The 25,479-nt window shown below is 40.1% G+C and overlaps 3 protein-coding genes across 12 annotated transcripts in view; 2 read left to right on the top strand and 1 right to left on the bottom strand.

The window, feature by feature from the left end:
- ccdc28a (coiled-coil domain containing 28A) overlaps positions 1 to 2,415 on the top strand; it is a 214,863-nt gene extending 212,448 nt beyond the window's left edge. For all 4 annotated transcript variants that reach the window (XM_044188576.1, XM_044188577.1, XM_044188578.1 and 1 more), the window contains 3 exons: positions 169 to 323; positions 717 to 739; positions 922 to 2,415. In XM_044188576.1, coding sequence (XP_044044511.1) covers positions 169 to 323; positions 717 to 739; positions 922 to 976 — 233 coding nt within the window. In that variant the 3' untranslated portion in view covers positions 977 to 2,415. The remainder of the gene's footprint in view (positions 1 to 168; positions 324 to 716; positions 740 to 921) is intronic.
- A 139-nt stretch (positions 2,416 to 2,554) lies between these two features.
- Positions 2,555 to 25,479, top strand: part of LOC122872385 (epithelial cell-transforming sequence 2 oncogene-like) — an 86,936-nt gene continuing 64,011 nt past the window's right edge. The window contains exons 1-21 of one of the 3 annotated variants that reach the window (XM_044188568.1): positions 2,555 to 3,291; positions 4,556 to 4,668; positions 4,807 to 4,969; positions 5,126 to 5,381; positions 5,490 to 5,724; positions 7,129 to 7,264; positions 7,462 to 7,627; positions 8,263 to 8,391; positions 8,516 to 8,608; positions 9,401 to 9,607; positions 9,734 to 9,837; positions 10,008 to 10,178; positions 10,266 to 10,352; positions 10,834 to 10,943; positions 11,056 to 11,203; positions 11,370 to 11,443; positions 11,576 to 11,732; positions 11,847 to 11,912; positions 12,041 to 12,129; positions 12,429 to 12,601; positions 12,700 to 12,869. In XM_044188568.1, the coding sequence (XP_044044503.1) occupies positions 3,169 to 3,291; positions 4,556 to 4,668; positions 4,807 to 4,969; positions 5,126 to 5,381; positions 5,490 to 5,724; positions 7,129 to 7,264; positions 7,462 to 7,627; positions 8,263 to 8,391; positions 8,516 to 8,608; positions 9,401 to 9,607; positions 9,734 to 9,837; positions 10,008 to 10,178; positions 10,266 to 10,352; positions 10,834 to 10,943; positions 11,056 to 11,203; positions 11,370 to 11,443; positions 11,576 to 11,732; positions 11,847 to 11,912; positions 12,041 to 12,129; positions 12,429 to 12,601; positions 12,700 to 12,833 (2,934 nt within the window). In that variant the 5' untranslated portion in view covers positions 2,555 to 3,168 and the 3' untranslated portion in view covers positions 12,834 to 12,869. Of the gene's footprint in view, positions 3,292 to 4,555; positions 4,669 to 4,806; positions 4,970 to 5,125; positions 5,382 to 5,489; positions 5,725 to 7,128; positions 7,265 to 7,461; positions 7,628 to 8,262; positions 8,392 to 8,515; positions 8,609 to 9,400; positions 9,608 to 9,733; positions 9,838 to 10,007; positions 10,179 to 10,265; positions 10,353 to 10,833; positions 10,944 to 11,055; positions 11,204 to 11,369; positions 11,444 to 11,575; positions 11,733 to 11,846; positions 11,913 to 12,040; positions 12,130 to 12,428; positions 12,602 to 12,699; positions 13,510 to 25,479 lie in introns of those variants that run through there. The other 2 variants (XM_044188567.1, XR_006377094.1) reach the window with 2 other exon arrangements.
- Positions 14,282 to 25,479, bottom strand: part of filip1l (filamin A interacting protein 1-like) — a 74,451-nt gene continuing 63,253 nt past the window's right edge. For all 5 annotated transcript variants that reach the window (XM_044188561.1, XM_044188563.1, XM_044188562.1 and 2 more), the window contains 2 exons: positions 20,595 to 23,430; positions 14,282 to 15,198 (listed from right to left, as the gene is read on the bottom strand). In XM_044188561.1, the coding sequence (XP_044044496.1) occupies positions 14,986 to 15,198; positions 20,595 to 23,430 (3,049 nt within the window). In that variant the 3' untranslated portion in view covers positions 14,282 to 14,985. The remainder of the gene's footprint in view (positions 15,199 to 20,594; positions 23,431 to 25,479) is intronic.

Raw genomic sequence — 25,479 nt, forward strand, 5'->3', positions numbered from 1 at the left:
TGCAAGTTGTGCAAAGTTTACTCACCCCGGGTTATGTGTTTAGAAGAAATAAATTAAGAAATATAGCAGATGATTGAGAGATTGTAAGGAAAATAGTGTTTCAAACAAGATAATAGTAAACATATATCAGCTGAAGCCATGTTTTCGTTTTCCTGCTCTCTCTGTCAGGCAACGAGTGCTCCATTGGCCAGATGGAGCATGTGAGAGAGATGCAGGAGAAGCTGGCCCGTTTGCACTTTGACCTCTATGGTGAGGTGGACGAAATGCCCGAGGACCAGAGGAAAACAGCCTGCGACACCAACATGGACAAATTACTCCTTAATGTAAGACTGTAATAGCATAGTCTGTAAAATGTCCTGACTTCATCCATGCTGTATTTTTTTACTTATGTTTGTGTGGTGGCATTCTGTTAAGATACCCAAATGTTATAGCTTGTGGTATCTTATCAGACAGAACCACCATTTTGCTGAATATTCCTACAGATCTACAAATCAGTAACAATATTGGTGATACAGCACATTGAGCTCATTATGCTGTTGCTTGTGCGTGATGTCGTCCTGGATAAAGCTGTGCATTGATGTGGTGTAACTACTCAACATCCCAGCCAGGATTTAGCTGCTTATTCCCCTCCCAAGTGTTGCTGCATGTCAAACAGGATAAAGTCTAGAAGGTCCTTTACAGTCATATAATAAGATCAAAATGTTTTTTCTCCACAGCTTGAGGAGCTGAGTTCTTCTATGTATCCTTTTGATATTTAACATTCACCAGTCTTCAGGCATCATATTAGTCCTTGATTGTTTTTTAAAGGCTTTAAAGTGAAAGTAAAACATCTTTGCCATCAGGTTTCCTGTCCGTCCAGCGTTGATCTTGTTAAAAACTTCAGATTTTGGCCTGTGTTATTCCTTGACTCTGCTTCTCCAGTCAGAAACTGAATCTAGCAGACTCCCAAGAGATACCGAGGACTGCCAGCATGTGATTTTCTCTTCTCCTCTCTTCTCTTCTCAATCACATCTGACCCGACTGTTTGTTTTATGTCACCTAGAGGGGCACCAACAGATAAGGTGGAGTTGAATCAAGTTTGAGGCACTATTTCTCTTAAATATTATGGCAGAAATGGCAACAAAGCTGTTCACCAGCGTTCCCTGTCTGTACAGGGAAGATGGATGTATTGTAAGATGTCCCTACAGGGATGCACTGACAGCCTTATTTTTCACTAATATTGATTAGAAAATAGTTCTAATCCTATCTTCTATCTCAGCAAGAGGACAATAATTAACTTACTGAAATATGATTGAATTTCACCACCTCCTCTGATAAATCAGATACAGTATATTCACTTTTCTCTCAGTCAGAGTTATGAGATCTTAAGCTACTATCTGACCTACAGTACAGTTTACTTTACATATTGGCATTGGTGCATCCCTGCCATGGCCTGTTTTTAAAGTCAAGTTGTGGTCAATTCACTAATTCCCAAACAGTCTACATTTGCAATACATTGCTAACCAAAGTGATACTGATATAAAGCACTCACCTTGTTTTGTAGATTCATTCACAAGTCCTTGAAAGGAAATCTTCAGTGTTTATTTATCGGCTTTTAAAAGTGAACTGACTGCAAACTTGCTCCTTTTAGCTATTTTAATATATATATCTCATTCTGTTGCACTTTGTCTTATCTATTGTCACAGGTCAATCAGTGTCTGTAACATGACAAACTAAAGACCCAGAGCTAGACTTATCAAAATATAGAAACAGAAATATGTTTAGAATTGTTTCTCAACATAGAGCTTTAAACCCAAGTTTATATCTTAACTGTGAGACAATAAAAAGCTAAAAAATATTCCCTGATAAGATTAAATGGTAATTAAATTAATAAAATCTTAAATAACGTTTAAAAGCACAGTAGATTCTGACCATAGAAACTGCGCTGTATGTTATGGGTAAAACAAATAAGCCGTGACCCCAGTTTGTGATTTTGCATATGATTTCTTGCTACATGTCAGTGGCCTGATATCACCTCCAACACCTTGCTCAGTGTTGAATATATTTGCACATATCCATGCAACATGTGTAACACACTGCACATTATCACTGGTGTGTTGGTTTGACGGTGGAAAAGAATAATCCAAATGTTGATACCACAACCATGCCTTAATTTTTTAATTTAATCATTTTTGCCTTATATGTTATAACCTTTTAATTGACGTACATAGAACATGTTGATTTTAGGTTTGGTGTTTTAAAATAATATAATCATTTGATGCTGCTTTGATTGTAAATCCTACTTTATTTTGTCGCTTCTTATTTTAACCAGTGTTGTTGGGTGGGATGAGGGATGATATTTAAGTGTTTTGCTGTTTTATCTGTTTGGTGATTTTATTTTTATTGACTAAATAAATGTGTTGTTTGAAAATGTTGGCTACAGTTTTAAACCATCCATTTTTTAAACAATTTAAAGGGACTGATGCTGACAGGACTCAAATGAGTCAGATACATAATTTTGGAGCATCTTCGTGCATTCATTTGCATATAAATGTTCTTGAAGCTACAAACTTAAACAGTCCTCTACTGCAGTTACTAAGAATGTAATAGAGCTTGTGTTGTTTCAGGTTTTCTGTCCATTTAATATCCACGTTTTCCTCAAAGTGATCGTCTGCTGTGAGCGGTAGGGGTGGAGGGATCAGGTCACACTCACCACCAAAAAAGAATGAATGCATTGATTAATGAACTGCATCATATTATGAAAGGTTTTTAGCATATCATTACAGATTATTGATGGACATTTGGCAGCTCAAGTGCCTCTTGCAGCACAATATGGTCTTGTATGCAGTAATCTTATTCCTTACATGTAAATTCATAAATGTATTCCCTTATTTTCACATAATGTTACAGCATGATTGACTTTTGTTTATGCTGGCAACTTGCTGTGTGTTTCATGATCACAGACTTGAACCCATCTTGTTACTTATTGATGTGCAGGAGGGATGTGTTGTGTGAAGGAATGTGTTCATCCTTTTGTTGATGCGTCTCTAAGGTTACTGGGAGCAGTGAGCAGCGCAATGGCAGCCTGTCATTTGGTATTAGAAAGCTAAATCTGACAGTAAATGGGAGTTCACGGATTTAAACAGAAGTCGAAGCGTTTTCCTCAAGTGGGGTTTCCTGTGTGAGTACATGGAGACGGACCTGAAACCTCACTCGGTGAAGCGGTGGCAGCTCGGCGGGACAGACTATGACCCGCAGCAAGCCCGCTTCAGCACCTGGACTCCACTGAACAACAAGACCAGCAACCTGCAGGTCGGACCAACAAACACCGGCAGAACCTGTTGTGATAGTGTGTGGAATAAATTTGATAAGTGATGTGATATTAAATTGACTTTTATTAATAACCACCAGATGGCAGGAATGACCAAATCATCATACATGAGACTGTCTCAGATGTAAAATGTGCATGCAGTGGATCATAACCCGTCGGGAATAATGTAATCCAACAATTTTTTGAAGCCGTATTGTGGTGTAGGTGGTGTTGAAGCATTGCATATATAAGCCTTTTAATAACATATCTTCCGTGTTATCAATGATGCTAACAGGAAGTAACACAAACACTCAGGGTTTCGTTAATTTGCCAATTAACCTGATTTGGAACAGGTGTACAAACTGACGGAAACGTCGCTATATGCTTCCAGTGACTGCGCACACAACAAAAGATAAACGACGCTAAGTTAAATGAATTAGCTTGTAATTTATCCAGCATTGCACATTGTTAATTGTGTGCAGAGGTGGTTTGGGGGCATCCAGGTTTAAGTCCCCTAGCCTGGGGTAAATGCATACAGGCGAAGTCACATTGCAACTTCTTGTAGCTACTGTACCATTTCATGTAAGTGAAAAAAGTTTCCCACACAGTAAGGGCTTTTCTGTTTGTATTCCCCATTGGAAAAACCTCACACAAGCGTTTTCTTCAGCAGAAAATAAATGACTGACAGCAGAAACTAACGTGACGCACATAACGGGAGTCTAACGTTAGTTAAAGATGCCTTTAACATTTATTTTTATGTAACTTGTTACCTCACTTTGTAAGAAATAAATGTGGATGTTGTCAAAATTGCACATAATGTTTATAATTTAATTAAACATCTATTTATGTATGATAACATTTGCCATGTAAAAGCATAACTTCTATCTTTTGCCCCCCCCAACTTCAGTTGAAAGACACCATACTCCTTTATGGTTTAATACAGTACATCTGTATTTCAGTATCTTCAGAATGTGTATCTCTAAATCCTCATTAAATTCCACTGCATATAGTAAAAACAGTGCATTGGGAAAGGTTGAAGATACAAGATGTTTTCAGATGTTTTTATCAGACCATCAGTCTTACTCTTTTGTTCTTTTTTATTAATTATCTGGACTTTTGCTACTCCTACAGTCTTCATCAGTGTTTTGGAAGCCAGTTTTGTAGCTTTTGGCAGAGCAGTGACAGTGCAGTGCAGTGAGGTTCCTTCCATTCGTTCTTCATTGACCATATAAAGTTTGTTGGTGTCTTTTCCCCATTTACTCCCAGTTATTTGAGGAGAGGATGAACCTTGTGCTCCACTGGTTTGATCTGTGGACTGACAGACAGAGGAAACACCTGCTGCACTCTCTGCTGACGCACTGCACCAAATCACAGCTCAAGTAAGGTCTTTTTCTACCCCATTTTTTTATACTGTTTGGTATAGCTGGGGCTAAGGATTTTTTGGTATTGCCTTTTTTATCTGCTTGCAAGTCAGACTTACAGGCTTTAAAATGAAAAACCTCTGACAAATTGAGCAGGTACTGTAGAGATTTGCTGATCGAGTCGGTTCCTGTGACTCAAGTGGACTTCACGGCGGTGCTGCCGCGCTTCCTGTCCCTGTATGTGATGTCATTCCTGTCCCCTTGTGACCTTTGCTCTACCGCCCAAGTCAGCTGGCACTGGAGGGTCCTTGCTGAGCAGGTGAGAGGCCCAGCAGAGAGCGATTTGAAGTTTACTTGTGGGCCATTGATTAAGAATGAGAGAGGATAAGATCAGCTGATTCTCAGGAATGGTCTTTAATGAAATATGAATTGCGGTTTCCATTTTCTTGCTTTCCCTCTGTCTCTCTTTGCCCAGGACTGCCTCTGGGCAGGCCGGTGCATCAGAAGAGGCTGGTTCCTTCCCTACACTCCAGGAGAGAAAGAATTTGGAGCGTGGAAGAACCACTATGTCTCCTGCGTCTCCACATTGGACTGGCTTACTCCGCGGGAGGCGGCCGAGCAGTACGGGACCCTCAACCAACAAAGCACGGGGATGATGGAGGAGGAGGAAGAGAGGAGGAAGGAGAGGAGGATCAGGCAGATGATCAGAGATAAACTACAGGAGGAGAAGAGTGAGTGGAAAGAAACTACAAGCTCTCAAATTTATATATATGGCTACCACTTATCTCAGTAAAAACCTGTACTTCAGTGACCAGTGCTTTTATCTGTGATATCTGCAGAACTATCTATGAGAACCAGGAGAGCCTGGGGCAGCTACACAAAGCCAGAAGGAGCCAGAGGTGGAATTACCCAGACGGGGAGGCCCAGCTCTGGAATAACATTCACCTCTTGGCCCTCTCTCTCCTGCCCTCCGAGGACAGTTGGGTCTCCCAGCCTCAGTCTTCACCTGGACAGAGGACAGCCCATGACTGCAGCTCCGAGCTTCGAGAGAGTCTGGGCCTCCAGTCCTAGCAGGTGATTGTCTACATATTCACTTAACTTCAATGATATTACTTACTGTGTTTTAGGATGCTATACACTGAGGTACCTGTTTATTAGAAAATACTGTATAATATAATGCAACCCAACAATTAGTGAGCTTTAGAGGTGCAGATTTTTTAAACTTTGGACAGAGCCAGGCTGTTTCCCTCTACTTCCACTCTTTATCAGAATCAGAAATACTTTATTGATCCCCGAGGGGAAACTCTTTTGTTACAGCAGCTCGCCTTTACGTCAGTGCACACAGGAATAGAAGTACTAGCAAAAAATATAATACGCTATAATACAGGTCAGAAAATAACTTAAGTACCAAGTGAGTATAAGTATAAAATAAAATAAGTGTGAAGTACCAAGTGGGTTTACTGGTTGATGATAATAATACGGTATAAGGTAATAGTGCATGAACTGTCAAGTTAAGTGTAGCTTATTATGGTTATAATGAGACGGAGGATATTGCACAGCAGTAATAGAGGTATGAGCAATATCAATATCAATAAATAGGGAATTTTAAACTAAAATATTGCACAGGAGTATTACACAGAATATTGCACAATTATGTCAAGTATTGATCAATGTCCAGTTTAATGACTTAGGGTCATACAGACTGACCCTTAGAGGGAGGAGTTAAAGAGTTTGATGGCCACAGGCACTGTGGCGCTCTGTGGCGCTCTGTGGTGCATTTTGGGGGATGAGTATTCCGCTGAAGGTACTCCTTTGCTTGACCAGCACGTCATGGAGTGGGTGGGAGACACTGTCCAAGATGGCGTGTAGTTTGGCCAGCATCCTCCTCTCTGACACCACCGACAGAGAATCCAGCTCCACCCCCACAATGTCACTGGCCTTGGATCAGTTTGTTGAGCCTGTTAGCGTCCGCTACCCTTAACCTGCTGCCCCAGCATGCAACAGCATACAGGATAGCACTGGCCACCACAGACTCAAAAAACATCTTCAGCATTGTCCGGCAGATGTTGAAGGACCTCAGCCTCCTCAGGAAATAGAGGCGGCTCTGGCCCTTCCTGTACAGAGCTTGAGTGTTCTTAGCCCAGTACAGTTTATTGTCCATGTGTACTCCCAAGTACTTGTAATCCTCTACCATGTCCACACTGACCCCCTGGTTAGAAACCGGGGTCACTGGTGCCTTGGCCCTTCGTAGATCCACAACCAGCTCCTTAGACTTTGTCGCATTGAGCTGCAGATGGTTCTGCTCAGATGGTTCTTTATGCTAAGCTAATCGACTGCTGGCTCTAGTTTCAAACTTAACGGACAGACATGAGAGTGGTATAGATTTCCTATTCTAACTCGCTTTTTTTAATAATAAGACTTTTTTATGTACTAAAGCTGTGATGTGAGTGCTAACTAAACCTTTATCTTGTCTTTCAGTGAAAGAGCGAACAAACCCAGTGGAGCGCTGTCGTCCTTCACATACAGACCTGCACTGCCACACACAGTCTCTCACATCCATCTGCCCACTCCTGCCCTCTTACTGCTGATCTCCAATAGAATTCCTGCGTATGAGGTAAAAGAAAAATAAGAGTAAAGAAAGATCAGTCAGACAGGCCAAATCACCATCTATATTGTATGAGCTAGAAGAGAGCAGTGATGAAGACAATACTGTGAGTGTAAAAAAAAGAAAAAGAAAAGTCACAGTGGGAAAATGAACATATAACATTTCTCCCTGTCTGCTCTTTTCCTTTACCCCTGTGCTCAATCTAGCTGGTGCTGAGTGGTGTGAAGGCAGGAGTGATTGTGGTTCTGTATGACCACAGAGGGACTCTCTCAGCTCTGTTAACCCAGGTGGAGAGATCTATATCTGGGCAGAGAGCTCAGAGGCTGGGCCTATTAGCTCCGGGAGGAACGGAGGAAATCCATCTGCTTCACAGTGAGAATTAATAATCCTGCGTATCTTAATGTGTGGAAATACTGCCAGTGTTAGTTCCAGTCCAACTGGAGCCTCCAGTGCTAGAAGTTTATCTCTCAGGATACTGTGAAACACATCTGCTAAACCATTTCATGGCTCATTTTATTTTGATAGTACCTTTTTTTGTTTTTTGAAGTCCATGGCTATCCTCGTCCCTTGGCTAAGAGTTGGCCCAAGACTAAATATCATAAATCTTAATTTTACATTACGTATGGACTCACCACACTCCAGATCAGTGAGCCCTGGTTTTAATTTGAGATTCAAGACTAACTTATTTTTAATATATAAAACAAATTTAAAACACTTCTTAATTTCTAGATATATCCAAAGATTCTACAACCTAACTCTGTGGCACACAGATTAATTTACTCAGTCACAGTTATCCTTTTTGTCCATGAAGTTCCCATTCAGGAGCATATTTTACTGGAAAATGATGTCAACTAACCTTTCAAAGTTAAAAATGCATGTAGTTCAAACTGAAAACAGTTTAAAATAAAAGTTTCTGAAAAGTTTACTTATTAGGGAATCTTATTTTCTGATTAATAATTTTATTTTCAGTCTATTAATCTGATTTTTTTTTACCTTTGACCCTTCAGGTAGCAGCCTGTCAGAGAGGACTCTACTGACACCTGACCATAGAGAATTCTGGGAAAAACTGTGTGGCTGGGTGGCACCAACTGAGGAGGGAGGAGGGATTGACATCTTCTCTCCACTGGCTGCATCTGGTATGTAGACACAGATGTTAGGACACACACACACTTCTGTGGAATCTGTATTTCTGTCAATGTTTCTGCATCTGTCTCACTATCTTCCTCTTACGCTATCTCTTGCTTTCTCTCACTTCCGCAGCATCAGGAGTGGCTCTCATCCAGACTCTCTCTACTCTGACTGGTTTGGAGGTTCAAGCTCCAATGGGTCTTGCCACCGGAAGTTTCCAGAATAGTAAGTCACCTATGCACAAGACTGTCTCAGCTACCACTAACACCTTCAAAAAATATCTAAGGCAGTAGGCGCCTGAAGTGATTCTTGGCCCAGTGGGATGACTTTACTTTCTTGAAAAAGTTATAATTATTAAGATTTTCATGAAATCAAACCCCATTTTTCATACTATTTATGGTCAGCATTTTTTCTTCAATAGCTGTTTAATGTATTTGCATTCAGAATACTTCTCTATATAGTAGTTTTCCCTGTTGCTGGCGGGGTCTGCCATTCCCACATTGGAATACCTTCACATGCATGCATGCAGTCCAGCGTAATTTTATCTCATTAAAATCACTGTTTACTCTTCACTCGCTTTACAATGTATCAGAGCTGTATTAAGTTACTGCTAATGCAAACGGAACTTCTTACTGCCACTGCTTCACATTTAAAGTGTTCACAAAACAGGGGATGGCTTTTATTGTGGAGAAGCCACAGGAAACACAATGTACGTATTTCTCACCATGGTTAGAGCTCTCCGCGATTGGTTATCAAAAATGTGTCTACAAAACAAGAAAATGGTAATTATCTGCATTTTTTTGACAAAGTAGCTGCTCAAGGGGTGTTGGCTGTAGTATTAAACCACACATGCTGTTACTACGGTAACCAATAGTGTTGCCAAATCAACCAGAACTGACTTTTTTTTGGCTTTGGCTTTATTATTCAGTAGACTACAGTTCCCACCACTAAGTGTAAAATGACTGTTAAGCATCATGTTAAAGCCACAAGAGATATATTTTTGTTACCCTCTCCCAGTCCTGAGTGAGTGGTCTGACGGCAGTGTGTGCACCGGAAACTCCAGCCAGCAACCTGCAGCCCCGGCACTGCAGTTTGTGTGTGAGAGTGTTCTGCAGGGATGGTGCAGACAGGCTCAGTGGATGGAGGAGGCTCTGGGGGAGCTGCGGGGCTGCCTAGGGCCACAGCTACAGCGGGTCAGCCTCCAGGCCAGGGGCCGAGCTCTGGGTGGGTTTCACATACATGTAGATTTACATGCAGGCACACACAGCTGGACCAATGGCAGGTTTAAACAAATGCCTGCATACTCCTTGTCCTGTAAACATTGTGAAGAATCTGTTAATATATTTATAGGTCATTTTCTGTGGGAGAAAATCTGCCTTGAGGAGCTTTGTGCATCCAAAGATCTGAATGAGGCTCTCACTGAGGGACTCACTGCTCTCACAAGACAGGAAGAGGTGGGAATAACTGTAAATTAGTTTATGTAACACACAAGTACAACAGAAAAGAAAGTTAGCCATGCTCTCTTCTATATGCAACTTCTTTCAAAGTTCCATAATATCATTAACTGTAGAACAGTCTGTCAATCCAAGTGTGTGTTTCTTTATTTCTGTTCTTACATCTTCAGATGAGACCTCTGGAGTTTCTTGCTGTTTTTCTGACAAGATGGAATGAAGAGAAGGAGGGAGAAGAGAGTAGTGGAGAAGAAAAGTGGAGAAACAAAAGAGCAGACGATTTCTTTTTAGCACCACGTAGCTCACAGGAATGCTTCAGCCCAATGATACCTGAGCTACCACAGGTGTGTGTGCTTCGAACTTGTCCATTCATAGCAGGTTGAAGGAGCACACTTCATCTGTACAACTACTTGTTTTCTTCCTGTCTTTAGACAGCCTTGGATTGGAGAGGTGCAGTTGCCAGAGAGCTGCACCACAGCGAGTGTATTTATCTAGGGAGACTGGGTGCTGTGCTGAAGGTACGGTTTCCATTTTTTAACTAGCTAATTGGTAAACTATAACATTAAAAACAAAAATACAATTAAACTTCATCATTCAGGAAATTATGAAACAACTATCACATGTTTAATTGTTTCAGGTGCAGTCCCACTCGACATGAAGTTGAGTCAGACTTAGAAATAAACATAAACAAATATTAGGTAATGCTGTCCAATCAAGTCCAGAAAACAGCCACTGATAATTGATAGGAACTGGGTTCTTTCAGCAAATTATGGAGAGTTTACATAATGCCTTTTTTAAAACTAGAACTTTAGATATTAAATGAATCATGGTTCTGCTCTGCAGCTGCATGCTGCCTTACTTTTGTATTAGAAAAGGAAAAATTTAGCTGTTTTCAGAGCAACAACCAATCCAGCTGTTGATGTCAGAGAGAAGAAGAGAACTGTCAATATTAGAATACCAAGAAATGTAATCAATACCTGTCCTTCCTTTGTGCTGAAGGTGTACAATGAGCCTCTTACAGCCACTCTGAACTCCAACAGAGCCATTCTCAGCTATGCTGACATCCACATTGTCCTCAGTCCTGTCACACAATTACTGGAGCTCAACAGGTACACACACACACACACACACATGCATTCACACAAATATTTGCATGATACTGTCTTGTTTGCGTCCCTCTGTGCGGACATGACATGATAGATGTGTATGTGTTGGTTGCAGGGTGTTTCAGGTAGATTTACAAGCCAGGCTGCAGCAGTGGGGTGCAGAGCAGTGTATTGGAGATGTGTTTGTAAAACTGTGCTCGAAACTTAGAGCCTACACCAACTACCTCAACAACTACACCACTGCCCTCAGTACCATCGACAAGGTAAAGTCAAACACCTCAAGCAAACTAGATAAACATTCTAGTGTGTACAGTCTGCTGCTTTTATGCAGAATTTATACTGAATTTATAATTTAGTCAACAGCCAGGTTTAATTTAGACAAGCAGTTTAGGTGTACAAAATGTAAGCAAAGGATGTTGTGTGTGTCAGTGCAGGGAGACAAAGCCTCGATTTCGGGCTTTCCTGAAGAGAGCAGACAGAACTCTTGCAACACACATGCTGAGGTAACAGCACACATATACACTTATATATTTTATTTGTTTCCAGGGCAATTATTATCCATATCTGACCAAAAGACTATTCATTAATTAAACCATAGTGTTTAGAAACATGTTTGTATGCATGTGTTTGTGAAGCCTGCAGGAGCTGCTGTTGTGTCCAGTGTGGAGAATACAGGAATATGTGACACTGCTTCAAGCTCTGTCCGTACACACACACCCCGGTCACCCCGACCACACACACCTCTCCTCTGCCCTCAACACCCTGCTACAATTCAGAGAATTCATACAAAAGGTACAACACCCACACAGAGTGTTGAGTCAGTACCAGTATCAGTAAGTTTAAATGTGGAATCTGTAGCTTCTGTGCTTAGTGCAATGAATACACAGATGTTTCCTTCTGTTTCAGTTAAAGTGTAACTCAGAGAGAGACAGATTGATGGAGGAAACGCAGCAGATGATCCAAGGCTGTCCGGTAAAACACAGCTCCCTCTCTCTGTGTTTTATTTTTTCTCTCTCTCAAAACAGCATCTAAAACTTACATGTTGAACTATTTTAATATGAATATGGTGTGTGTGTGTGTGTGTGTGTGTGTGTGTGTAGAACCTTAGTGAAGGAAACAGGCAGCTGATAATAACTCAGGATGCTGCGTTGCTCAGGAGCCCTGATGATCAGATTCCTGACTCGCTCAGGTAACAACACAGATTATTCCTGCTCCTATTCAGGAGATTTCTACCAGTTTATATCCAGAAATATTCTTCTTTCACTTAATAGATATAAAATAAATCAACCTTTGAATATTTACCAAGCTATATACTTACATGCCAATCTGATGTGTTTCACTCTAAAGTTTTTCTTACTTACTTTGAGCAAAGTATTCTACATAATAGAAATAATTTTGTCAGAAAGCTGTATTTTCAGTATTTGTATTGCTTTCTAGTAACACATTAATAATATTATTTTCATTCTATTTGTGTGCATCCATGATTAGGACCTATGAGCACGTGTCTGATGTGGGCCTGTTCCTGTTTAATGATGCTTTGGTGTTGACGCGGCGAAATTTGCATTACACACCTTTCACATTGGCTCACCAGAGCACACACACTTTCCTGGCCTCTGTGGCTCTTGCCAGCCTGTCTGTCAGAGAGATCACATATACACGCTGTGAGTTACAGTAATCTTCAGTATATGATCATTAGAGTCTGTAAGGTCTTTTTGATAGATTCTGAAAGTTACAGGAATATTAATGTCCTTCTCTGTAGATGTTTGCCATAGTTTTGTCCTGGAGGGTCCTTCTCGTTCCTGGGTTTGTGCCACAGAAAGAGGTGAAGAAAGAGAGCACTTCCTGGCTGTGCTGCGCTCAGCTATAAACTCTGCTTTGACAGGACATCAGTGAGGGTACCATGACGATACACCGGGACGACAAGAGGAGGTTTGGACACCACTATTGGCCCTTTTTATGTGAAAAAAAAAAAAAAAAAAAAAAAAAAAAAAAAAAGTTCAGAAATCTCAGTTAAGGCAGTTATTTTTCCACTCCACGATGTGATGCAAAGACATAGCACTCCTGCCAATGGGGTTCTAAGTGTCTCACTTCCACCTTAAAAGTATTTCTAGAGGTAATCCTATAGCCCCAATAATTATTTTTATAAGTCAACAAAAGAAAAACTATTTTTTTTGTATTTGCAATATTTGGAAGTTATCAAGTATTATGTCACTTTGTCATTTTGCTTCATCCTGCTGTTTATTAGCTGGAAGGTGCAACGTATTACAGTACATGTCAACCAGTATCTTGGTTACGATAAATTTCTACATATACATCTACCATCCTACTTCCTGATACTGCGTGTGTCGCTCACTGACTCCAAAACAGTGTAGACTCTGTGTCAGGTAGACATGTTTGACCCCCTCTATGGATTGTAAAAAAACATTTTTTATACATGCATATTTTGATAGAAATGAACCTGAACAAAATACTGTTGAAAAAACAGCAAAAACATTCAATACTTTGATAGTATGGCGTGATTGTTGTGGCTCAGTAAAATCAAGTTATTTCTGTACTCTTGCACTGTAAACCTGTTATAGCCTGTTAAGTTAAAATCTGCTGTAGTGGTTTTATTAGTTTCTATGAACTTTTTTTATGAGTTTTATGAGTTGTTTTATGTACCGTATGTTGACGTGTTTAACGTAGTGGATATTAGAAAGTGCTTTGTATTGTGTTTGCCAGTCCTGTTTTGTCTTGTCTTCAGTGCAAAGTAGCAGTGTGCTAAACCTTCTACGCGTACTTGCTGTAAACTGAGAACATTATGGGTTTTACTTTTACTTGTGTAATCACACATCGGCCCCCCTGTGAAAATAAATGACCACCTGCTTAATTTGTTCTGGAGCAGACCCTGCTCAAAAATACAAGTTATTCTTACTGTATGTGTACTGGAGCCTTCAGGCATCAGGCATGGTCTGCAGTCATTGATTTGACATTAAATCAGTACCATTAGCTACACAATCCTAGTATCACAAGTAGTATTCCTCTTTGACAATCAGCCCTTTAAATGTCAGCTTCTAATATAATATCTTAAGTCATCACCTGACATGTTACCTCACAAATATCATATCATATTCTGAGATCTTTTATTGTTTCTCATTGCACCACTTATATTTCCAAATTATTGACATACATATATTCCAAGTTTTCAGTGTTAATAAAGCTAAATGTTACCATGCTATTTTTTCAACTTAATTTTTTTAATTAGCTTTTTTTACAAATTGTATTAACGTGTTTGTTTTATCAATATATACAGCTTCAAGATATCACTATGAATTTTTCTATTTGTAAAAAATTGATATTTCTCTTGTTCCAGGTATAAAAAGTCTTTATTGATAACCAAAATAACACAAATGTCACATTTGAGAGATTATCACTATCAAGGAGCTGCATTACAACACATCACTTATACACTTATGTACATTATTGCCACTTATTTAAAAAATATCCATGTGTTCCATTCCTAGAAAAGGATAAATGGCTGTCATTATCTGTATGTCTCAACAGATAATAAAGATGGTAATTAAAGAGAAATACAAATGTTGACAATACAAAGAAACATTAATTTGTATTCAACAACATATAACACACTTAATGTACTAGTATTACTCTTCAGTTTCATTTATTAGGATCACAGTGACATTTTCACACAAATCTATGACAGTAAATATGAAATGAACATTGGAACTACTTTCTAAAATGTTTATTTTACAACTAATACAGTGTGTACACATAGAATATGATATTGACACAAAAATCTGTTGCATTATGCAGTCTTCAGAGCATCACAGATGAACATTAGGTAATAGTGGACCAGTTTTTTCTTAAAAGATCAAAAAATAAAGCAGTACAGTTTGAATTTTATTCTTTTTATTCTTTCTTTTTACTGTTTTTCTTTTGCAGATAGTTTTTATTTTAGATTTTTAGACATTCTGTTTAATATCTGAAGTAACTATGAGAATGTGTTTAGTGTAGGTGAAATGTACTGTGAGCTGACCTATCGCTGAAATCACAGTCTGCGGTTCACTAGACGTGGGTTGTTGTTGTTGTTGTTGTGTGCTGCAGGCTGCTCCTTCCCAGTGGCTAGATGAGTCTGTGGCGGCTGACTCTTGTTCTGCAGTCCCACATTTGCTGCCGTGCTGTTTGTCCCTTTCTGGGAGCTGTAGCCCTTCGGTTTGGGGATTCTTGTCGGTCCTGGTCGTCGCAATGCTTCTAGAGGGATCTGTGGAAAAACATAGACAAACAATGAAGTGAAGTCTGGCAAAGACTGGTAATACTGTAGCTTTAAAGACTGTACTATGACTTATAGAAAAGGAAATGAGGGGATAAAATGGGATATACAGTATACATGAGAGGGTTTTATGCACAAGAGGTAGGTTTGCAGTTTTGATCAGATAATGACTGTGATTTTGACTGTCAAGATGCAATGCAATACTGATAATGACCACTAGATGATAGCAAATCATATTTTATGGACAGTAAATTACGACTGCACTTTGGCTTTGTCCTTTTTTTCAGTTTTTGATAGACATAGTTCTTGCAGTTCTGTAATTGAATTGTAGTTACCATGGATACCACTATGTACATTTGTAACATGCTGTCTTGCTGATGAAAAATGTTTTTCAGTGTTGTCCCTAATATAGTGCAGTGGGAATTTATTGCTTAGAAACCAGTGTTTGGCTTTTGCAGCACAATCTACAAACAAGAAAAGGACATATCATGGGAAACAGCTCATATCTCAGATTCTTAAACAACTTACTGCTCCGCTTACCGTGGAATCACTTGTTAATCAGTGTGTTTACATGCGCAGTAATGTGCCAGGATACTGAGGTACATCACTTTTGGATCTGCCCTTGTACAGTAGAAACCATTTCCTGTTTATAGTAACTCTGATAAGATGTTTCCACAATTATAAGTAACCTCAGAAACAGCTAGCATACTGAGCCATATGCTCCTCATTCATTTCTAGTATGTTTTGTGTAGTTCTTGCAAATTCATGAACAGGATACAGTGATTTATTCAAACAGCTCCTACATGGACTGATATGAGCAATTATCCGAAGTACTTTGTGCATCTAACCACACTCGCTGTCATCTAATGCAGTAGACACTTCATGTTTCTAGGATGTTGTCCTGAGCATCCAGACAGATGAACAGTCAGATGTCTGAGTCTTTCTTCATCTTTTCAAGCTCATAGTTTGTCTGCTCCAGAGACTAAATTACTCTGTGGCAAAAATTTAGCAGGTCATTATTTTCTTCAAAGTTATCAAGGGATTTCATTGGCACAGTTTCATTTTCAGTCACATCGTCACAGCTTCGTTCTTCCTTTTCCTCAGCACCTAATTTTGCAAAAGGTAATTGCATTTTGCAAAATGTGCTTGCCCTTGTACACCACCTCAAATATAATCCATTTGAATTCATATTACTGCAGCATTTTAGATCTCTATATGCCTAATGCCCATTTGAAACAAAAAAGCATTTTGCAACAGAGACTTCTTTTAAATTTTTGGCAGGAGTTTAATTAGAGTCAGAAGTTGAAGCTCCCTCTTTGACAGAATGTATCATCGATCTGGTCTACATTTCTGCAGCTGAGTGAAACTGAAACTTTTCAGTATTTCCATTTGTTTCATCACACCCACTGACTTTATTCCCAAGCAACACACAGAACACTAAACCTCTTGCTGTGACTTGAGAAAAGCACTTGGATATTGTTCACATGTGGCTTGAGGTTTTGTGAATTAACAAAAATCTGCAATGAACTACGTCCTTAAATATTCATACGGGGTATAAATTTCAGAATAAGTAGGGCCTGTGCTTCAACAGAGCTAATGGGCCAGAAAATCTGTATGGGCTCCACGTCATGGGAGTGTTGTTGATTTTACATGGAAAGTGGCCTTAATGTGCGGCTTTGTTCCCTCGTATATCAGCAGTGCAGCAGGAGTTCAACTAAGTACTTCCTCTGCCCTGAGCTCTGCAATACCAGTACGGCTGTTTCCATGGCAACCAAACACAAGGTTTGTTTTGGTGTGTGAGAGGCTACTTTCATAGTGTCTACCCTCTCACACTCAGTATGAAGCCTTTTGTTTAGAGAAAGCCCCCATACCACTGAGAATTATCCTTGCCTGGATTTATTGTGTCGGTCAAGGTGAGCAAATTCCTCTGCGATTATTATCACTGTTGGCTAAAACGAGGAAATCCGCTCTCGCCTGCAGTGTGATACACAACTTTTCTTTCTGGCATGCAGTGTAGTAATTAGACTTTCTTGGCTGCACTTGATTCACATCAGTAGCTGATTGTTTAAAATTACATCACAATGTTTGGTGTTTTTTGATGTTCTATTTCACCCCAAAAAATGCTGCTGTTAATCATCAGTATCATTATCAGTTTAGTGTGATTACAACCTCACTCTTAGCCAATAGAAGCAAGCATCACTGTAGGCTTTTCAGTGAAATACCCTTTGGCTTCCAGCGCGTCACTTGATACTCATTTTATCAGTCTGGCAGGGACACCATTTGCAGATCTGTCTTCCTTGGCTGAACCAGATGAGTACAGTTTATGAATCAAGTAAGTATTAAGTGAGTCAGGGGGTAATTGAGGTCGCAGACAGCAATCCCAGCTGCTGGATGCTTTCTCAAGTAGTGGTCTAATGAATAGCATCTTGTTTAGCCCCTGCATCATTTCATCGCACCCAGACTGCTTTGGATCCGGTTTCTCCAGCTGCGCTCCTTCTCACTCATTCAATTTAATGCTTGATTTAATCATCTCCTCGTTGTCACACTGGTTTGTGTGTGTGCGCGCGTGTGTGTTCACCACTTTCCAGCAACAGTTGTCTTCCTCCATCTAAATGACACTGAGGACTTGGTACATGCTATATAGTATTTTGGAGAATTTATCAGCTCTATCCACCACAAAGATACCCATCAGTGTGATGTCCATTAACGGGTAATGTTGCATCTAATTCAAGATCCTCAGATTTTTTTGTTCTGTGATTTTTGGAAAATATAAGAGTTTAGGAATGGAGGGAGGAGGATGGACCTGGCTGATAAGGAGATGAATGCAGCATCTCGAATCTGTCTTTTAACCTGGAGTACAAGTGACATTTCTTGACATGTGTTTGGACAATTATCCCCAAATGTGGCTGCTGCTTTGGTGCCAGCATTGTTAGTGTCGTCACTATATTGGCTTTATCTTGAGCTAAATAAGCATCCTGGATGAGTATGAGGCAAAGAAAAACAGCTTTTGTCAATATACTGTACCAACAAGACTTAAGCCTGCCAGTGTGTAAACACACACATAATCGCCAGGTATATACAGTGCGTATCAACTTGCTATGCATCTATTCTTTGAAAACCAACTAATCCATCTGAAAGATAAAGCACAATGAACTCTTGTTTGAAATGTATGGTTGCTTATGCTCATCTGCCATGCATGTGTATCAGTACAGTACATATTCAGACCTCTGTGGCTTCAGACTATCATAGTTAATGGGCACATTATGTGTTCAGTACTTACTTTCCTCTTATTATGACTTAGGTTCTTACTTTGATTCAAATGTACCAAAACCTACTGCAAGAAAAACTATGTTGCTATTCAATTTGGCAATTCTGCTCACTTTAAGATTTATTTTTTTTACATTAGCTTTGTATTGAGACATGACATTAATGAATGTACTGCACCAGATCAAATCATCCCACATCCTCCCCACTGTATCCTCTCTCTTCCTCTCCCACATCCCTTCCATTCCTCTCTTTCACTCTCCGTGCGCTCATCATCTCGTTCTGACCTTCGGTGCAGATTTAATTTAAGTGAATCGCACGTATGCGGTAAAGTTTCCACTGTGGGCACATAAAACCACATGTAGAAGAATGCATATACATGGAGAAACATACGTGATGACTCATTTCAAAGGACATGATTCATGGAGAAAGCAAAATGAAACAGACATTTTGGGTTACTATCCAATGAATAGCAAGCTAAGTGAGACTTTCTGCTAAAAGAGCACTGAGGTTAAGCTATCACCAAATACATTAGTGTTTCTCAGACCCAGACATTGTAACAGGTTTTCTGAAGGGGCTTTTTGATGTTTACAGTGTGTTTCTTGGGGTGCAGCATTTGGTGGCAGTGCTCTCAGGAATGCTTAATTTCCAGCACTGACATTTAGATTTTTTTTGTCATAGTATGTTGATCCCCCATGGATAAACAGTGTCATTTTCAGGGAAGTGCCCCAGCACTCAGTAGGGATAGTGCATCTTGCTCAAGCATGGTGGATGATGGTCAAGTAAGTATAGCCTTGATAACCACTGCCTTGATCTGCTGCTAATTTAGTTTGTCACTGAGAACCAGAGAGAAAAAAGAAAACTTTACATGTGAGTTTGATATCATGTGATCTAATCTAGTGAACACCCTTTACACTGTCTGGTGCATTCAAGCAAAAAGATAATTGAAAGTTTTAAATGGCTTTAATGTTTTCATGGTCCATTGAATTGTGACAATGTTTCAGTAATCTACTATCCTAACCATGTTTTAGTAATATATGAAAGTCCACTGGAGAAGAGCAACTGTAACTCTACAAAATCTAGCACTTTTTAAAATAGTCACCTCCAACAGCAGCATTATGGAGCACCACTCTGAGGTTTAAAGGTTTCAAGCAGAGTTTCCGTTGTATCATTTAAGAGAACACCAAGTTCACATCACGCTGGTTTTCACTCTCGGTCACTGGGTTTCTGTGCTCTGGATGTAAGAAGAAACTATGACATCAGTCTATGATTTTAACTCAAGCAAGCAAGCAAACGTGAGTATCCCAGAAGGTTTTTTGTCTTGTAATCTGGTGTGAGCACAAAGGTTTTTCAGACAACTCTTCCACTTGGGTATTATTTAATTACATCTAACAAAGTGTTGACAGTCTTCATGTTCAAATCTGAGTAAGTGAATTGTAATCTTTTGACTACACACTGTGTAACATGAACACATTGGATTGAAATCTCAAGTGTTAAAAAGTTACTTTGCATGCACCAAAAATCAAATCAAACAACTGATTTCAATCTAATTGCATTTTCCTCAGATTATTTTTAATTTTACACATTTAAAACATGCTGGATTTAGTGAATAAATGAAATTGGCAAGCATGGATGACAAATTATAAAACATAACACTTCTTTTTGCACACTTTAATTCTCAGAAAACCAAACAACTTAATCATAATGCATTATGTGTAATATGAAGTATAAAAACTGGTATGATACATCAGTGTGAATAGTCTGACTACATGGCAAATTGGCCACTGAGTATAATACAGTAAGTGCACATAAGTTAAAACCTGGTGTTATGTCAAATTAAATCAAATTTTCTAGTGCTTTCAAATGGTATTATTTTCTCATGCAGGCAAACAATTTTTTTTATCTAAATCACACAGAACCAAGCAAACCAACCAAAATAAAAAGGAAAACCCCCGTTTAAGATCATAAATCAAGTAAAACAGACATGTAAATGCATCAGGGTATAGAATTGGGGTACTGTATAAGGGTCTATGGTTGTATTGGATCTCATGGGCAGGATTCAGTAACAAAGGATGGGATGGAGGGTTTTGGTGGTTATCAGGTCAGTCGTAGACATTACTTACTGTAATTTGTGATGGCCTTTGGATTGGGGTGGAGGTGGGCTTAATCATGATGCTACTTGTGATTTTGCTGTTGCCTTTGGCAGTAGGAGTACTGCAGTTTGCAAGCACCTGAGTCCTTTGCTCCTGGAGTCCAGGCGTGTGGCATGGACTCAGTGTTTGCGACGGAGTGCTGATACTCTGAATGAAGGGGCTCCCTAAGTGAATGTGGATTTTGTTGTCCTCTGTAGTGATGACATTTGGCCCAGAGCTGTTAGACCTCTGGACCTGCCAGTTGGTTTGCCTTTCCGGGGTCACACGGAAGACAGCGTGCCCTCCAACAACCTCTACTGGCTCTGTGGAGAGGGATCTGTCAGGGGTACCTGTTGTGACCGACACAATTTGTATAGGTGACATGGCTCTGTCTGGTGTTACAGAGCCACAAGAGTCTGGAGTCATTGCTCTTGAGTATGTAGCCACAGTGAAAGGTGATAGGGCCCTATCTGGTGAACACGGTTCGTCAGTCATTGGGGAACCTTTGAATTTTGTTGTTGGGGAAATGGATTTTGCGCTAGGGGATATGGAAGCATTTTGGATGATGGTAATTCTCTGTTTGGGTGGACCTCCACTTGTGGGTATGACGGCAGTGCTGGTGAATGACTGGGTGTTTTCTGTGGTCGGGCTGGTGATCTCTAGCATTGCTGTGTTATGTCCGTGGTCAGGAGTCACTTTAATGTGCAGAGGCTGCCCAGGACTGTGGGTCAACACAACATCTCCAGGCTGAACGTGGTTGCCATTCTGCCGTGGTTGCACTTTACCGTTCAACTGATGGGGGGTGTCTTTGTTTTTAAGGAACGGGACTCGCGCTCTTCTCAAGTTGTTGTTTAGATTATTTACGTTATTGATAAGTGAGGGGCTGCATTTGGTTAGCTGAAGCTCATTGCTGTAATTTGCATTATCTTCAGGTTCGCTCTCGTCGTACAGCTTCCCGTTCATTACAGCACATTCCAGTGGTGCCATTGTCTTACAGTTGGGAGACATGAGGTCAAGTGGCTCCGTCTGAACTTCCTTGGTGGAAACATGAAGGTCTGAAAAGCGTCTTCCATTCATGCCAGGGCGAAGACTTTTGCTAAAGCGTCTGTATCTCTCAAGCTCTCTCGTGAGTGTCTCCATTTCTCTGGCCAGTTCTTTGTTTCTGACCTCCTGCTGGGTCAGTTTTCTTTGCAGTGTAGAGTGGTCAGTTTTCATGCGGCAAATGGACTCCTCTGTTCCCATATATTCATGGATCTTCTCTTTCAGAGCTGCTACCTCTCTGGTCAAATGACTAGACTTTGCCTCCTCATCCTTCAAGCGTTTATAAAGAACATGCTCTTGGTTGCACTCTTTCTTTTCTGCCAGTTGGTACTTTGAAAGTTCATTTCTGGATATTTCCAACTCCTCCATCAAGACTTTTGCTTTCTCTTGTTCATTGGTGAATTTTTTCTCCAGTGATTCAAACTCCTCTGTTTTTAAGAGGTCACCTTCTACCACCTTCATGTCCTTTAATTTGCGTCTGAGGCGTTCAACCTCCTGCGTCAAATCCTTTACTTTGTTGTCTTCTTGCTGGAAGCGGTTAGCAATGGGTGTTTTGATGTGCTCCTCTTTAGCTTTGTTTCTCAGATATTCTCTTTCTATGATCTCTAGCGATTGCAACCTTTTCTTCATCATATTGATCTTAGACTCCAAATCATTGCTCCTTTCCTCCTCAGCCCCCAACTTGGCCTTCAAGTCATCCCTTTCCTTTGTAGCGCTGCACATTTTCTCCTCCAGTTCAGCCTTTGACCTCAGTGCTTTCTTGCTCTCCTCAATTAGCTTCTCTGTGACTGATGTAACTTTGTCTTGTTCAGCCTGAAGTTTGCCAGTGCTGTTCTGGACCTTGTTTTCCATTTGCTTTAGCTTCTCTGCCATTGCCTTCCTCTCATCCACCAGCATGACTGTCAGAGTCTTTAACTTGGTTAGATCTTCCTTCAGTGTCAACTCGGTCTTTCCCAGTTGGCTTTCAGCAGCCTCCAGTTCTTTGACCCTGACTTTCAAGACTTCCAGCTCACTGGTCAGAACCTTTGACACCGTCCTCTCCTTCTCCAGGTTACTTTTGAGTGAACTGCATTCTTGTTTGCTCTTGCTGAATGCGTCCTCTAATTTCTCCAAGTCCATAATTCTGTGGTTCAGTTTATCAACTTCAGCCTTCAGGCTCCGGCTTTGAGTGGCCTCTTTCTCCAGTTTCTTGTTGAGGTCCCTGCAGTGGTCCTCCATTCTGATCAACTCTTCATCCTTTCCCTCCATTTCAAGTACCCTTTTCCGTAACTCTTCAAGCTCAGACATGAGGCTAGAGTTTCCACACTCACCACGGCTAATTTTGTCCCTCAGCTCCAGCAGTTCCTCCTCAGCTCTGCGCAGGGTCTTGTTGGTCTCCTCCAGCTCATCAAGCTGCCTGCTGAGAGTTGAGAGTTTCTGGCGCAGCTGCCTGTTTTGGGCATCCTCGCTGGTCAGTTTGGCAGTCATGGCCTCTTGTTCCTGATGGTATCGACCAGTTTGGCCACGCAGCTCAGCCTCCAAGCGAAAGACCTTTTGCTCCTCTTCCTGCAGACGGGCATTAGCTGAGCTCAGCTCCTCCTGGGCTTGTGAAGCACTGGCACTCAGTTCTTGGACCTTAGCTGTTTGTTGATTCAGCTGCTCAGTGAGACGCTGCTGTTCATCCACAACCATCAACGCAAATGACTTGAGTTTTGTTAGCTCCTCCTTCAGACTTGTGACCTTTTTATTGTTCTCTTCGTCCTTTCTTTCTTGGTAGGCCTTTTCCTGATCAATTAACAGCTTCAACCTATAAAAAATAAAAACAAGTCAAATATGATCTTTGAGGAATCCAATTCAGAACTTGCATATAGAAAGTACATAAAAATAGAGAAAGTTTGGGACCAAACATGTAAATGTTAATTATTGCAAAATTGTTACTTTCCCACTGCAGTTGCATCCTCTATTAGTTGTGCCCGTTTTATGTACTTTTTTTGAAATTCATTTTCCATTAACTTTCCAGTGAATTTTGAAGCAACACATATTTAAATCATTGATAAACCTAAAATGTTTTTTTTCTTTGCTTATGTTAAATATGAATGGTGCTAGAGAAACTCTACACCCCCACTGTCATTACCCATTGGGCCCACTTCTCCAAGCACTGACACATCATAAACAGTGTTATTTTCCCTACATTTCTGAGGAGGACTAAAGTTTTAATGTCATGGAAAATTTAACACATCATAAAAAACATTACTTTAACTCTCTCAGGTTGGTAGTCTGAAATACATGTGGTTAAATGTTTTTTGTTCCCTTGTTGCCAGCTAATTCTCCTATGGTTTGGAAACCTGAGTTACTGCTATAAATATTGGACCTTGAGTTTAACAAACAGTGAATTTCAAAAAGGTTCCATAGTATTTGAAGGTGTACTATATGGCCTAATAAGTCCTCTAGGAAATAATGGGAAAAGACTGACACACAGTCAAATGTTGATGTTGATAAGATGAGCAATACTGTAAGCGAATTATAAGGATGACCAGGATTCTCTTTGATTAGGTTGCTGTTTAATGGTAATCTGCTGCAGTTCTTTCGGTGTATCTTTCATCAAACATAAACTATGTATTCAAGGATAAATAAAGGGCAAGTCCTTGCACATGGAGGCAAAGACACAGAGTTTAAAATCAAATCAGTAAAACAAAAGTAAGTGTATTCATTTCAGACTGGATGTAAGCAATATTTCTCCTCAAATGAGGAGCACTGTTGAAATTTACCACTACAGACTAAAAAAATCAAAGGCAACAAAGTAAAAAACCTATTAGAAAGGGGATAATATGTATTATTTATATTTCCACAACTACTTATATCTCATATTTCTGCATACAAAACCCAGATGGGGTACAAATTACTCAAATGATGTCAACATGCATTGCACATGTGCCATTTCATGCAGTTGCAGTGCTTTAAGTACAGTGCGTAGCTGGGGTCAGTGCGTCTGGCACATGCATACATCACCAGGCCAAAGTGCCTACAGCCCCAGGGGAAGGTATGTTATGACTGCTGTATGTGCAGCTGCCAGGCATTTCCACACAGATGGCCCACTGGCATGGAACAATCCTTTAATTAAGGGGTTCCTCTACTACCAACCCTCCTCCCCCTTACCAAAACCACCACCACCTACCCTCCCCGTTTTTTTCTTATACATTTAAAGGAATTCCCCCTGCTTCCAAAGGCAATTACAATCCCACAGAGTTTATACAGAAATCCCCCACACACACAAACACACACTCTCAGGGATCACTAATTCCACATGTACACTTGGGTTGTGGGCCGTGATGTAAGTGTGGTAGGGCGGGTCACTTCTCAGCAGTAGAGTGTATGTCATTTCTTTCTTCAGTAGCTGCTAAAGGGTGGGAGCGAGTAGGGGGACACATGTGACTGGATCCATGTGTTGCAATTAGATCCAGACCAAACAACATTTAATAAAATATTATAAGGATTTGCATAATAATTAATTATGTGCTTTCAGTGGATTAGAGAATGTTGGGTTTTTTGTGGCCACGTTTCAAGAAGCAAATGCACTATTATTATGAATAATGCTGAAAAAATTTGAGTGCATGACTATTTATTTGTGAGTATTTCTACACAGTGGTATTGCTACTTTTAATAAAACATTTTTTTAAAGATTACTAAAGAGTACTTCTTCCACCGCTGACAAAAGTTTTTGTAGATGCCTTTTTATTTTACGGTCTGAGTATTCCAGATGCTCAGACAATTTTTCTGTGTAGCTTTGTTGACTTAAAGTTTGCCCTTGTTATATATTCTGGCTGGTAGAAGTGTTGATAAAATATGTTAATCATCT

Source organism: Siniperca chuatsi, linkage group LG24 (genome assembly GCF_020085105.1).
Source record: "Siniperca chuatsi isolate FFG_IHB_CAS linkage group LG24, ASM2008510v1, whole genome shotgun sequence".
Lineage (NCBI taxonomy): Eukaryota > Metazoa > Chordata > Actinopteri > Centrarchiformes > Sinipercidae > Siniperca > Siniperca chuatsi.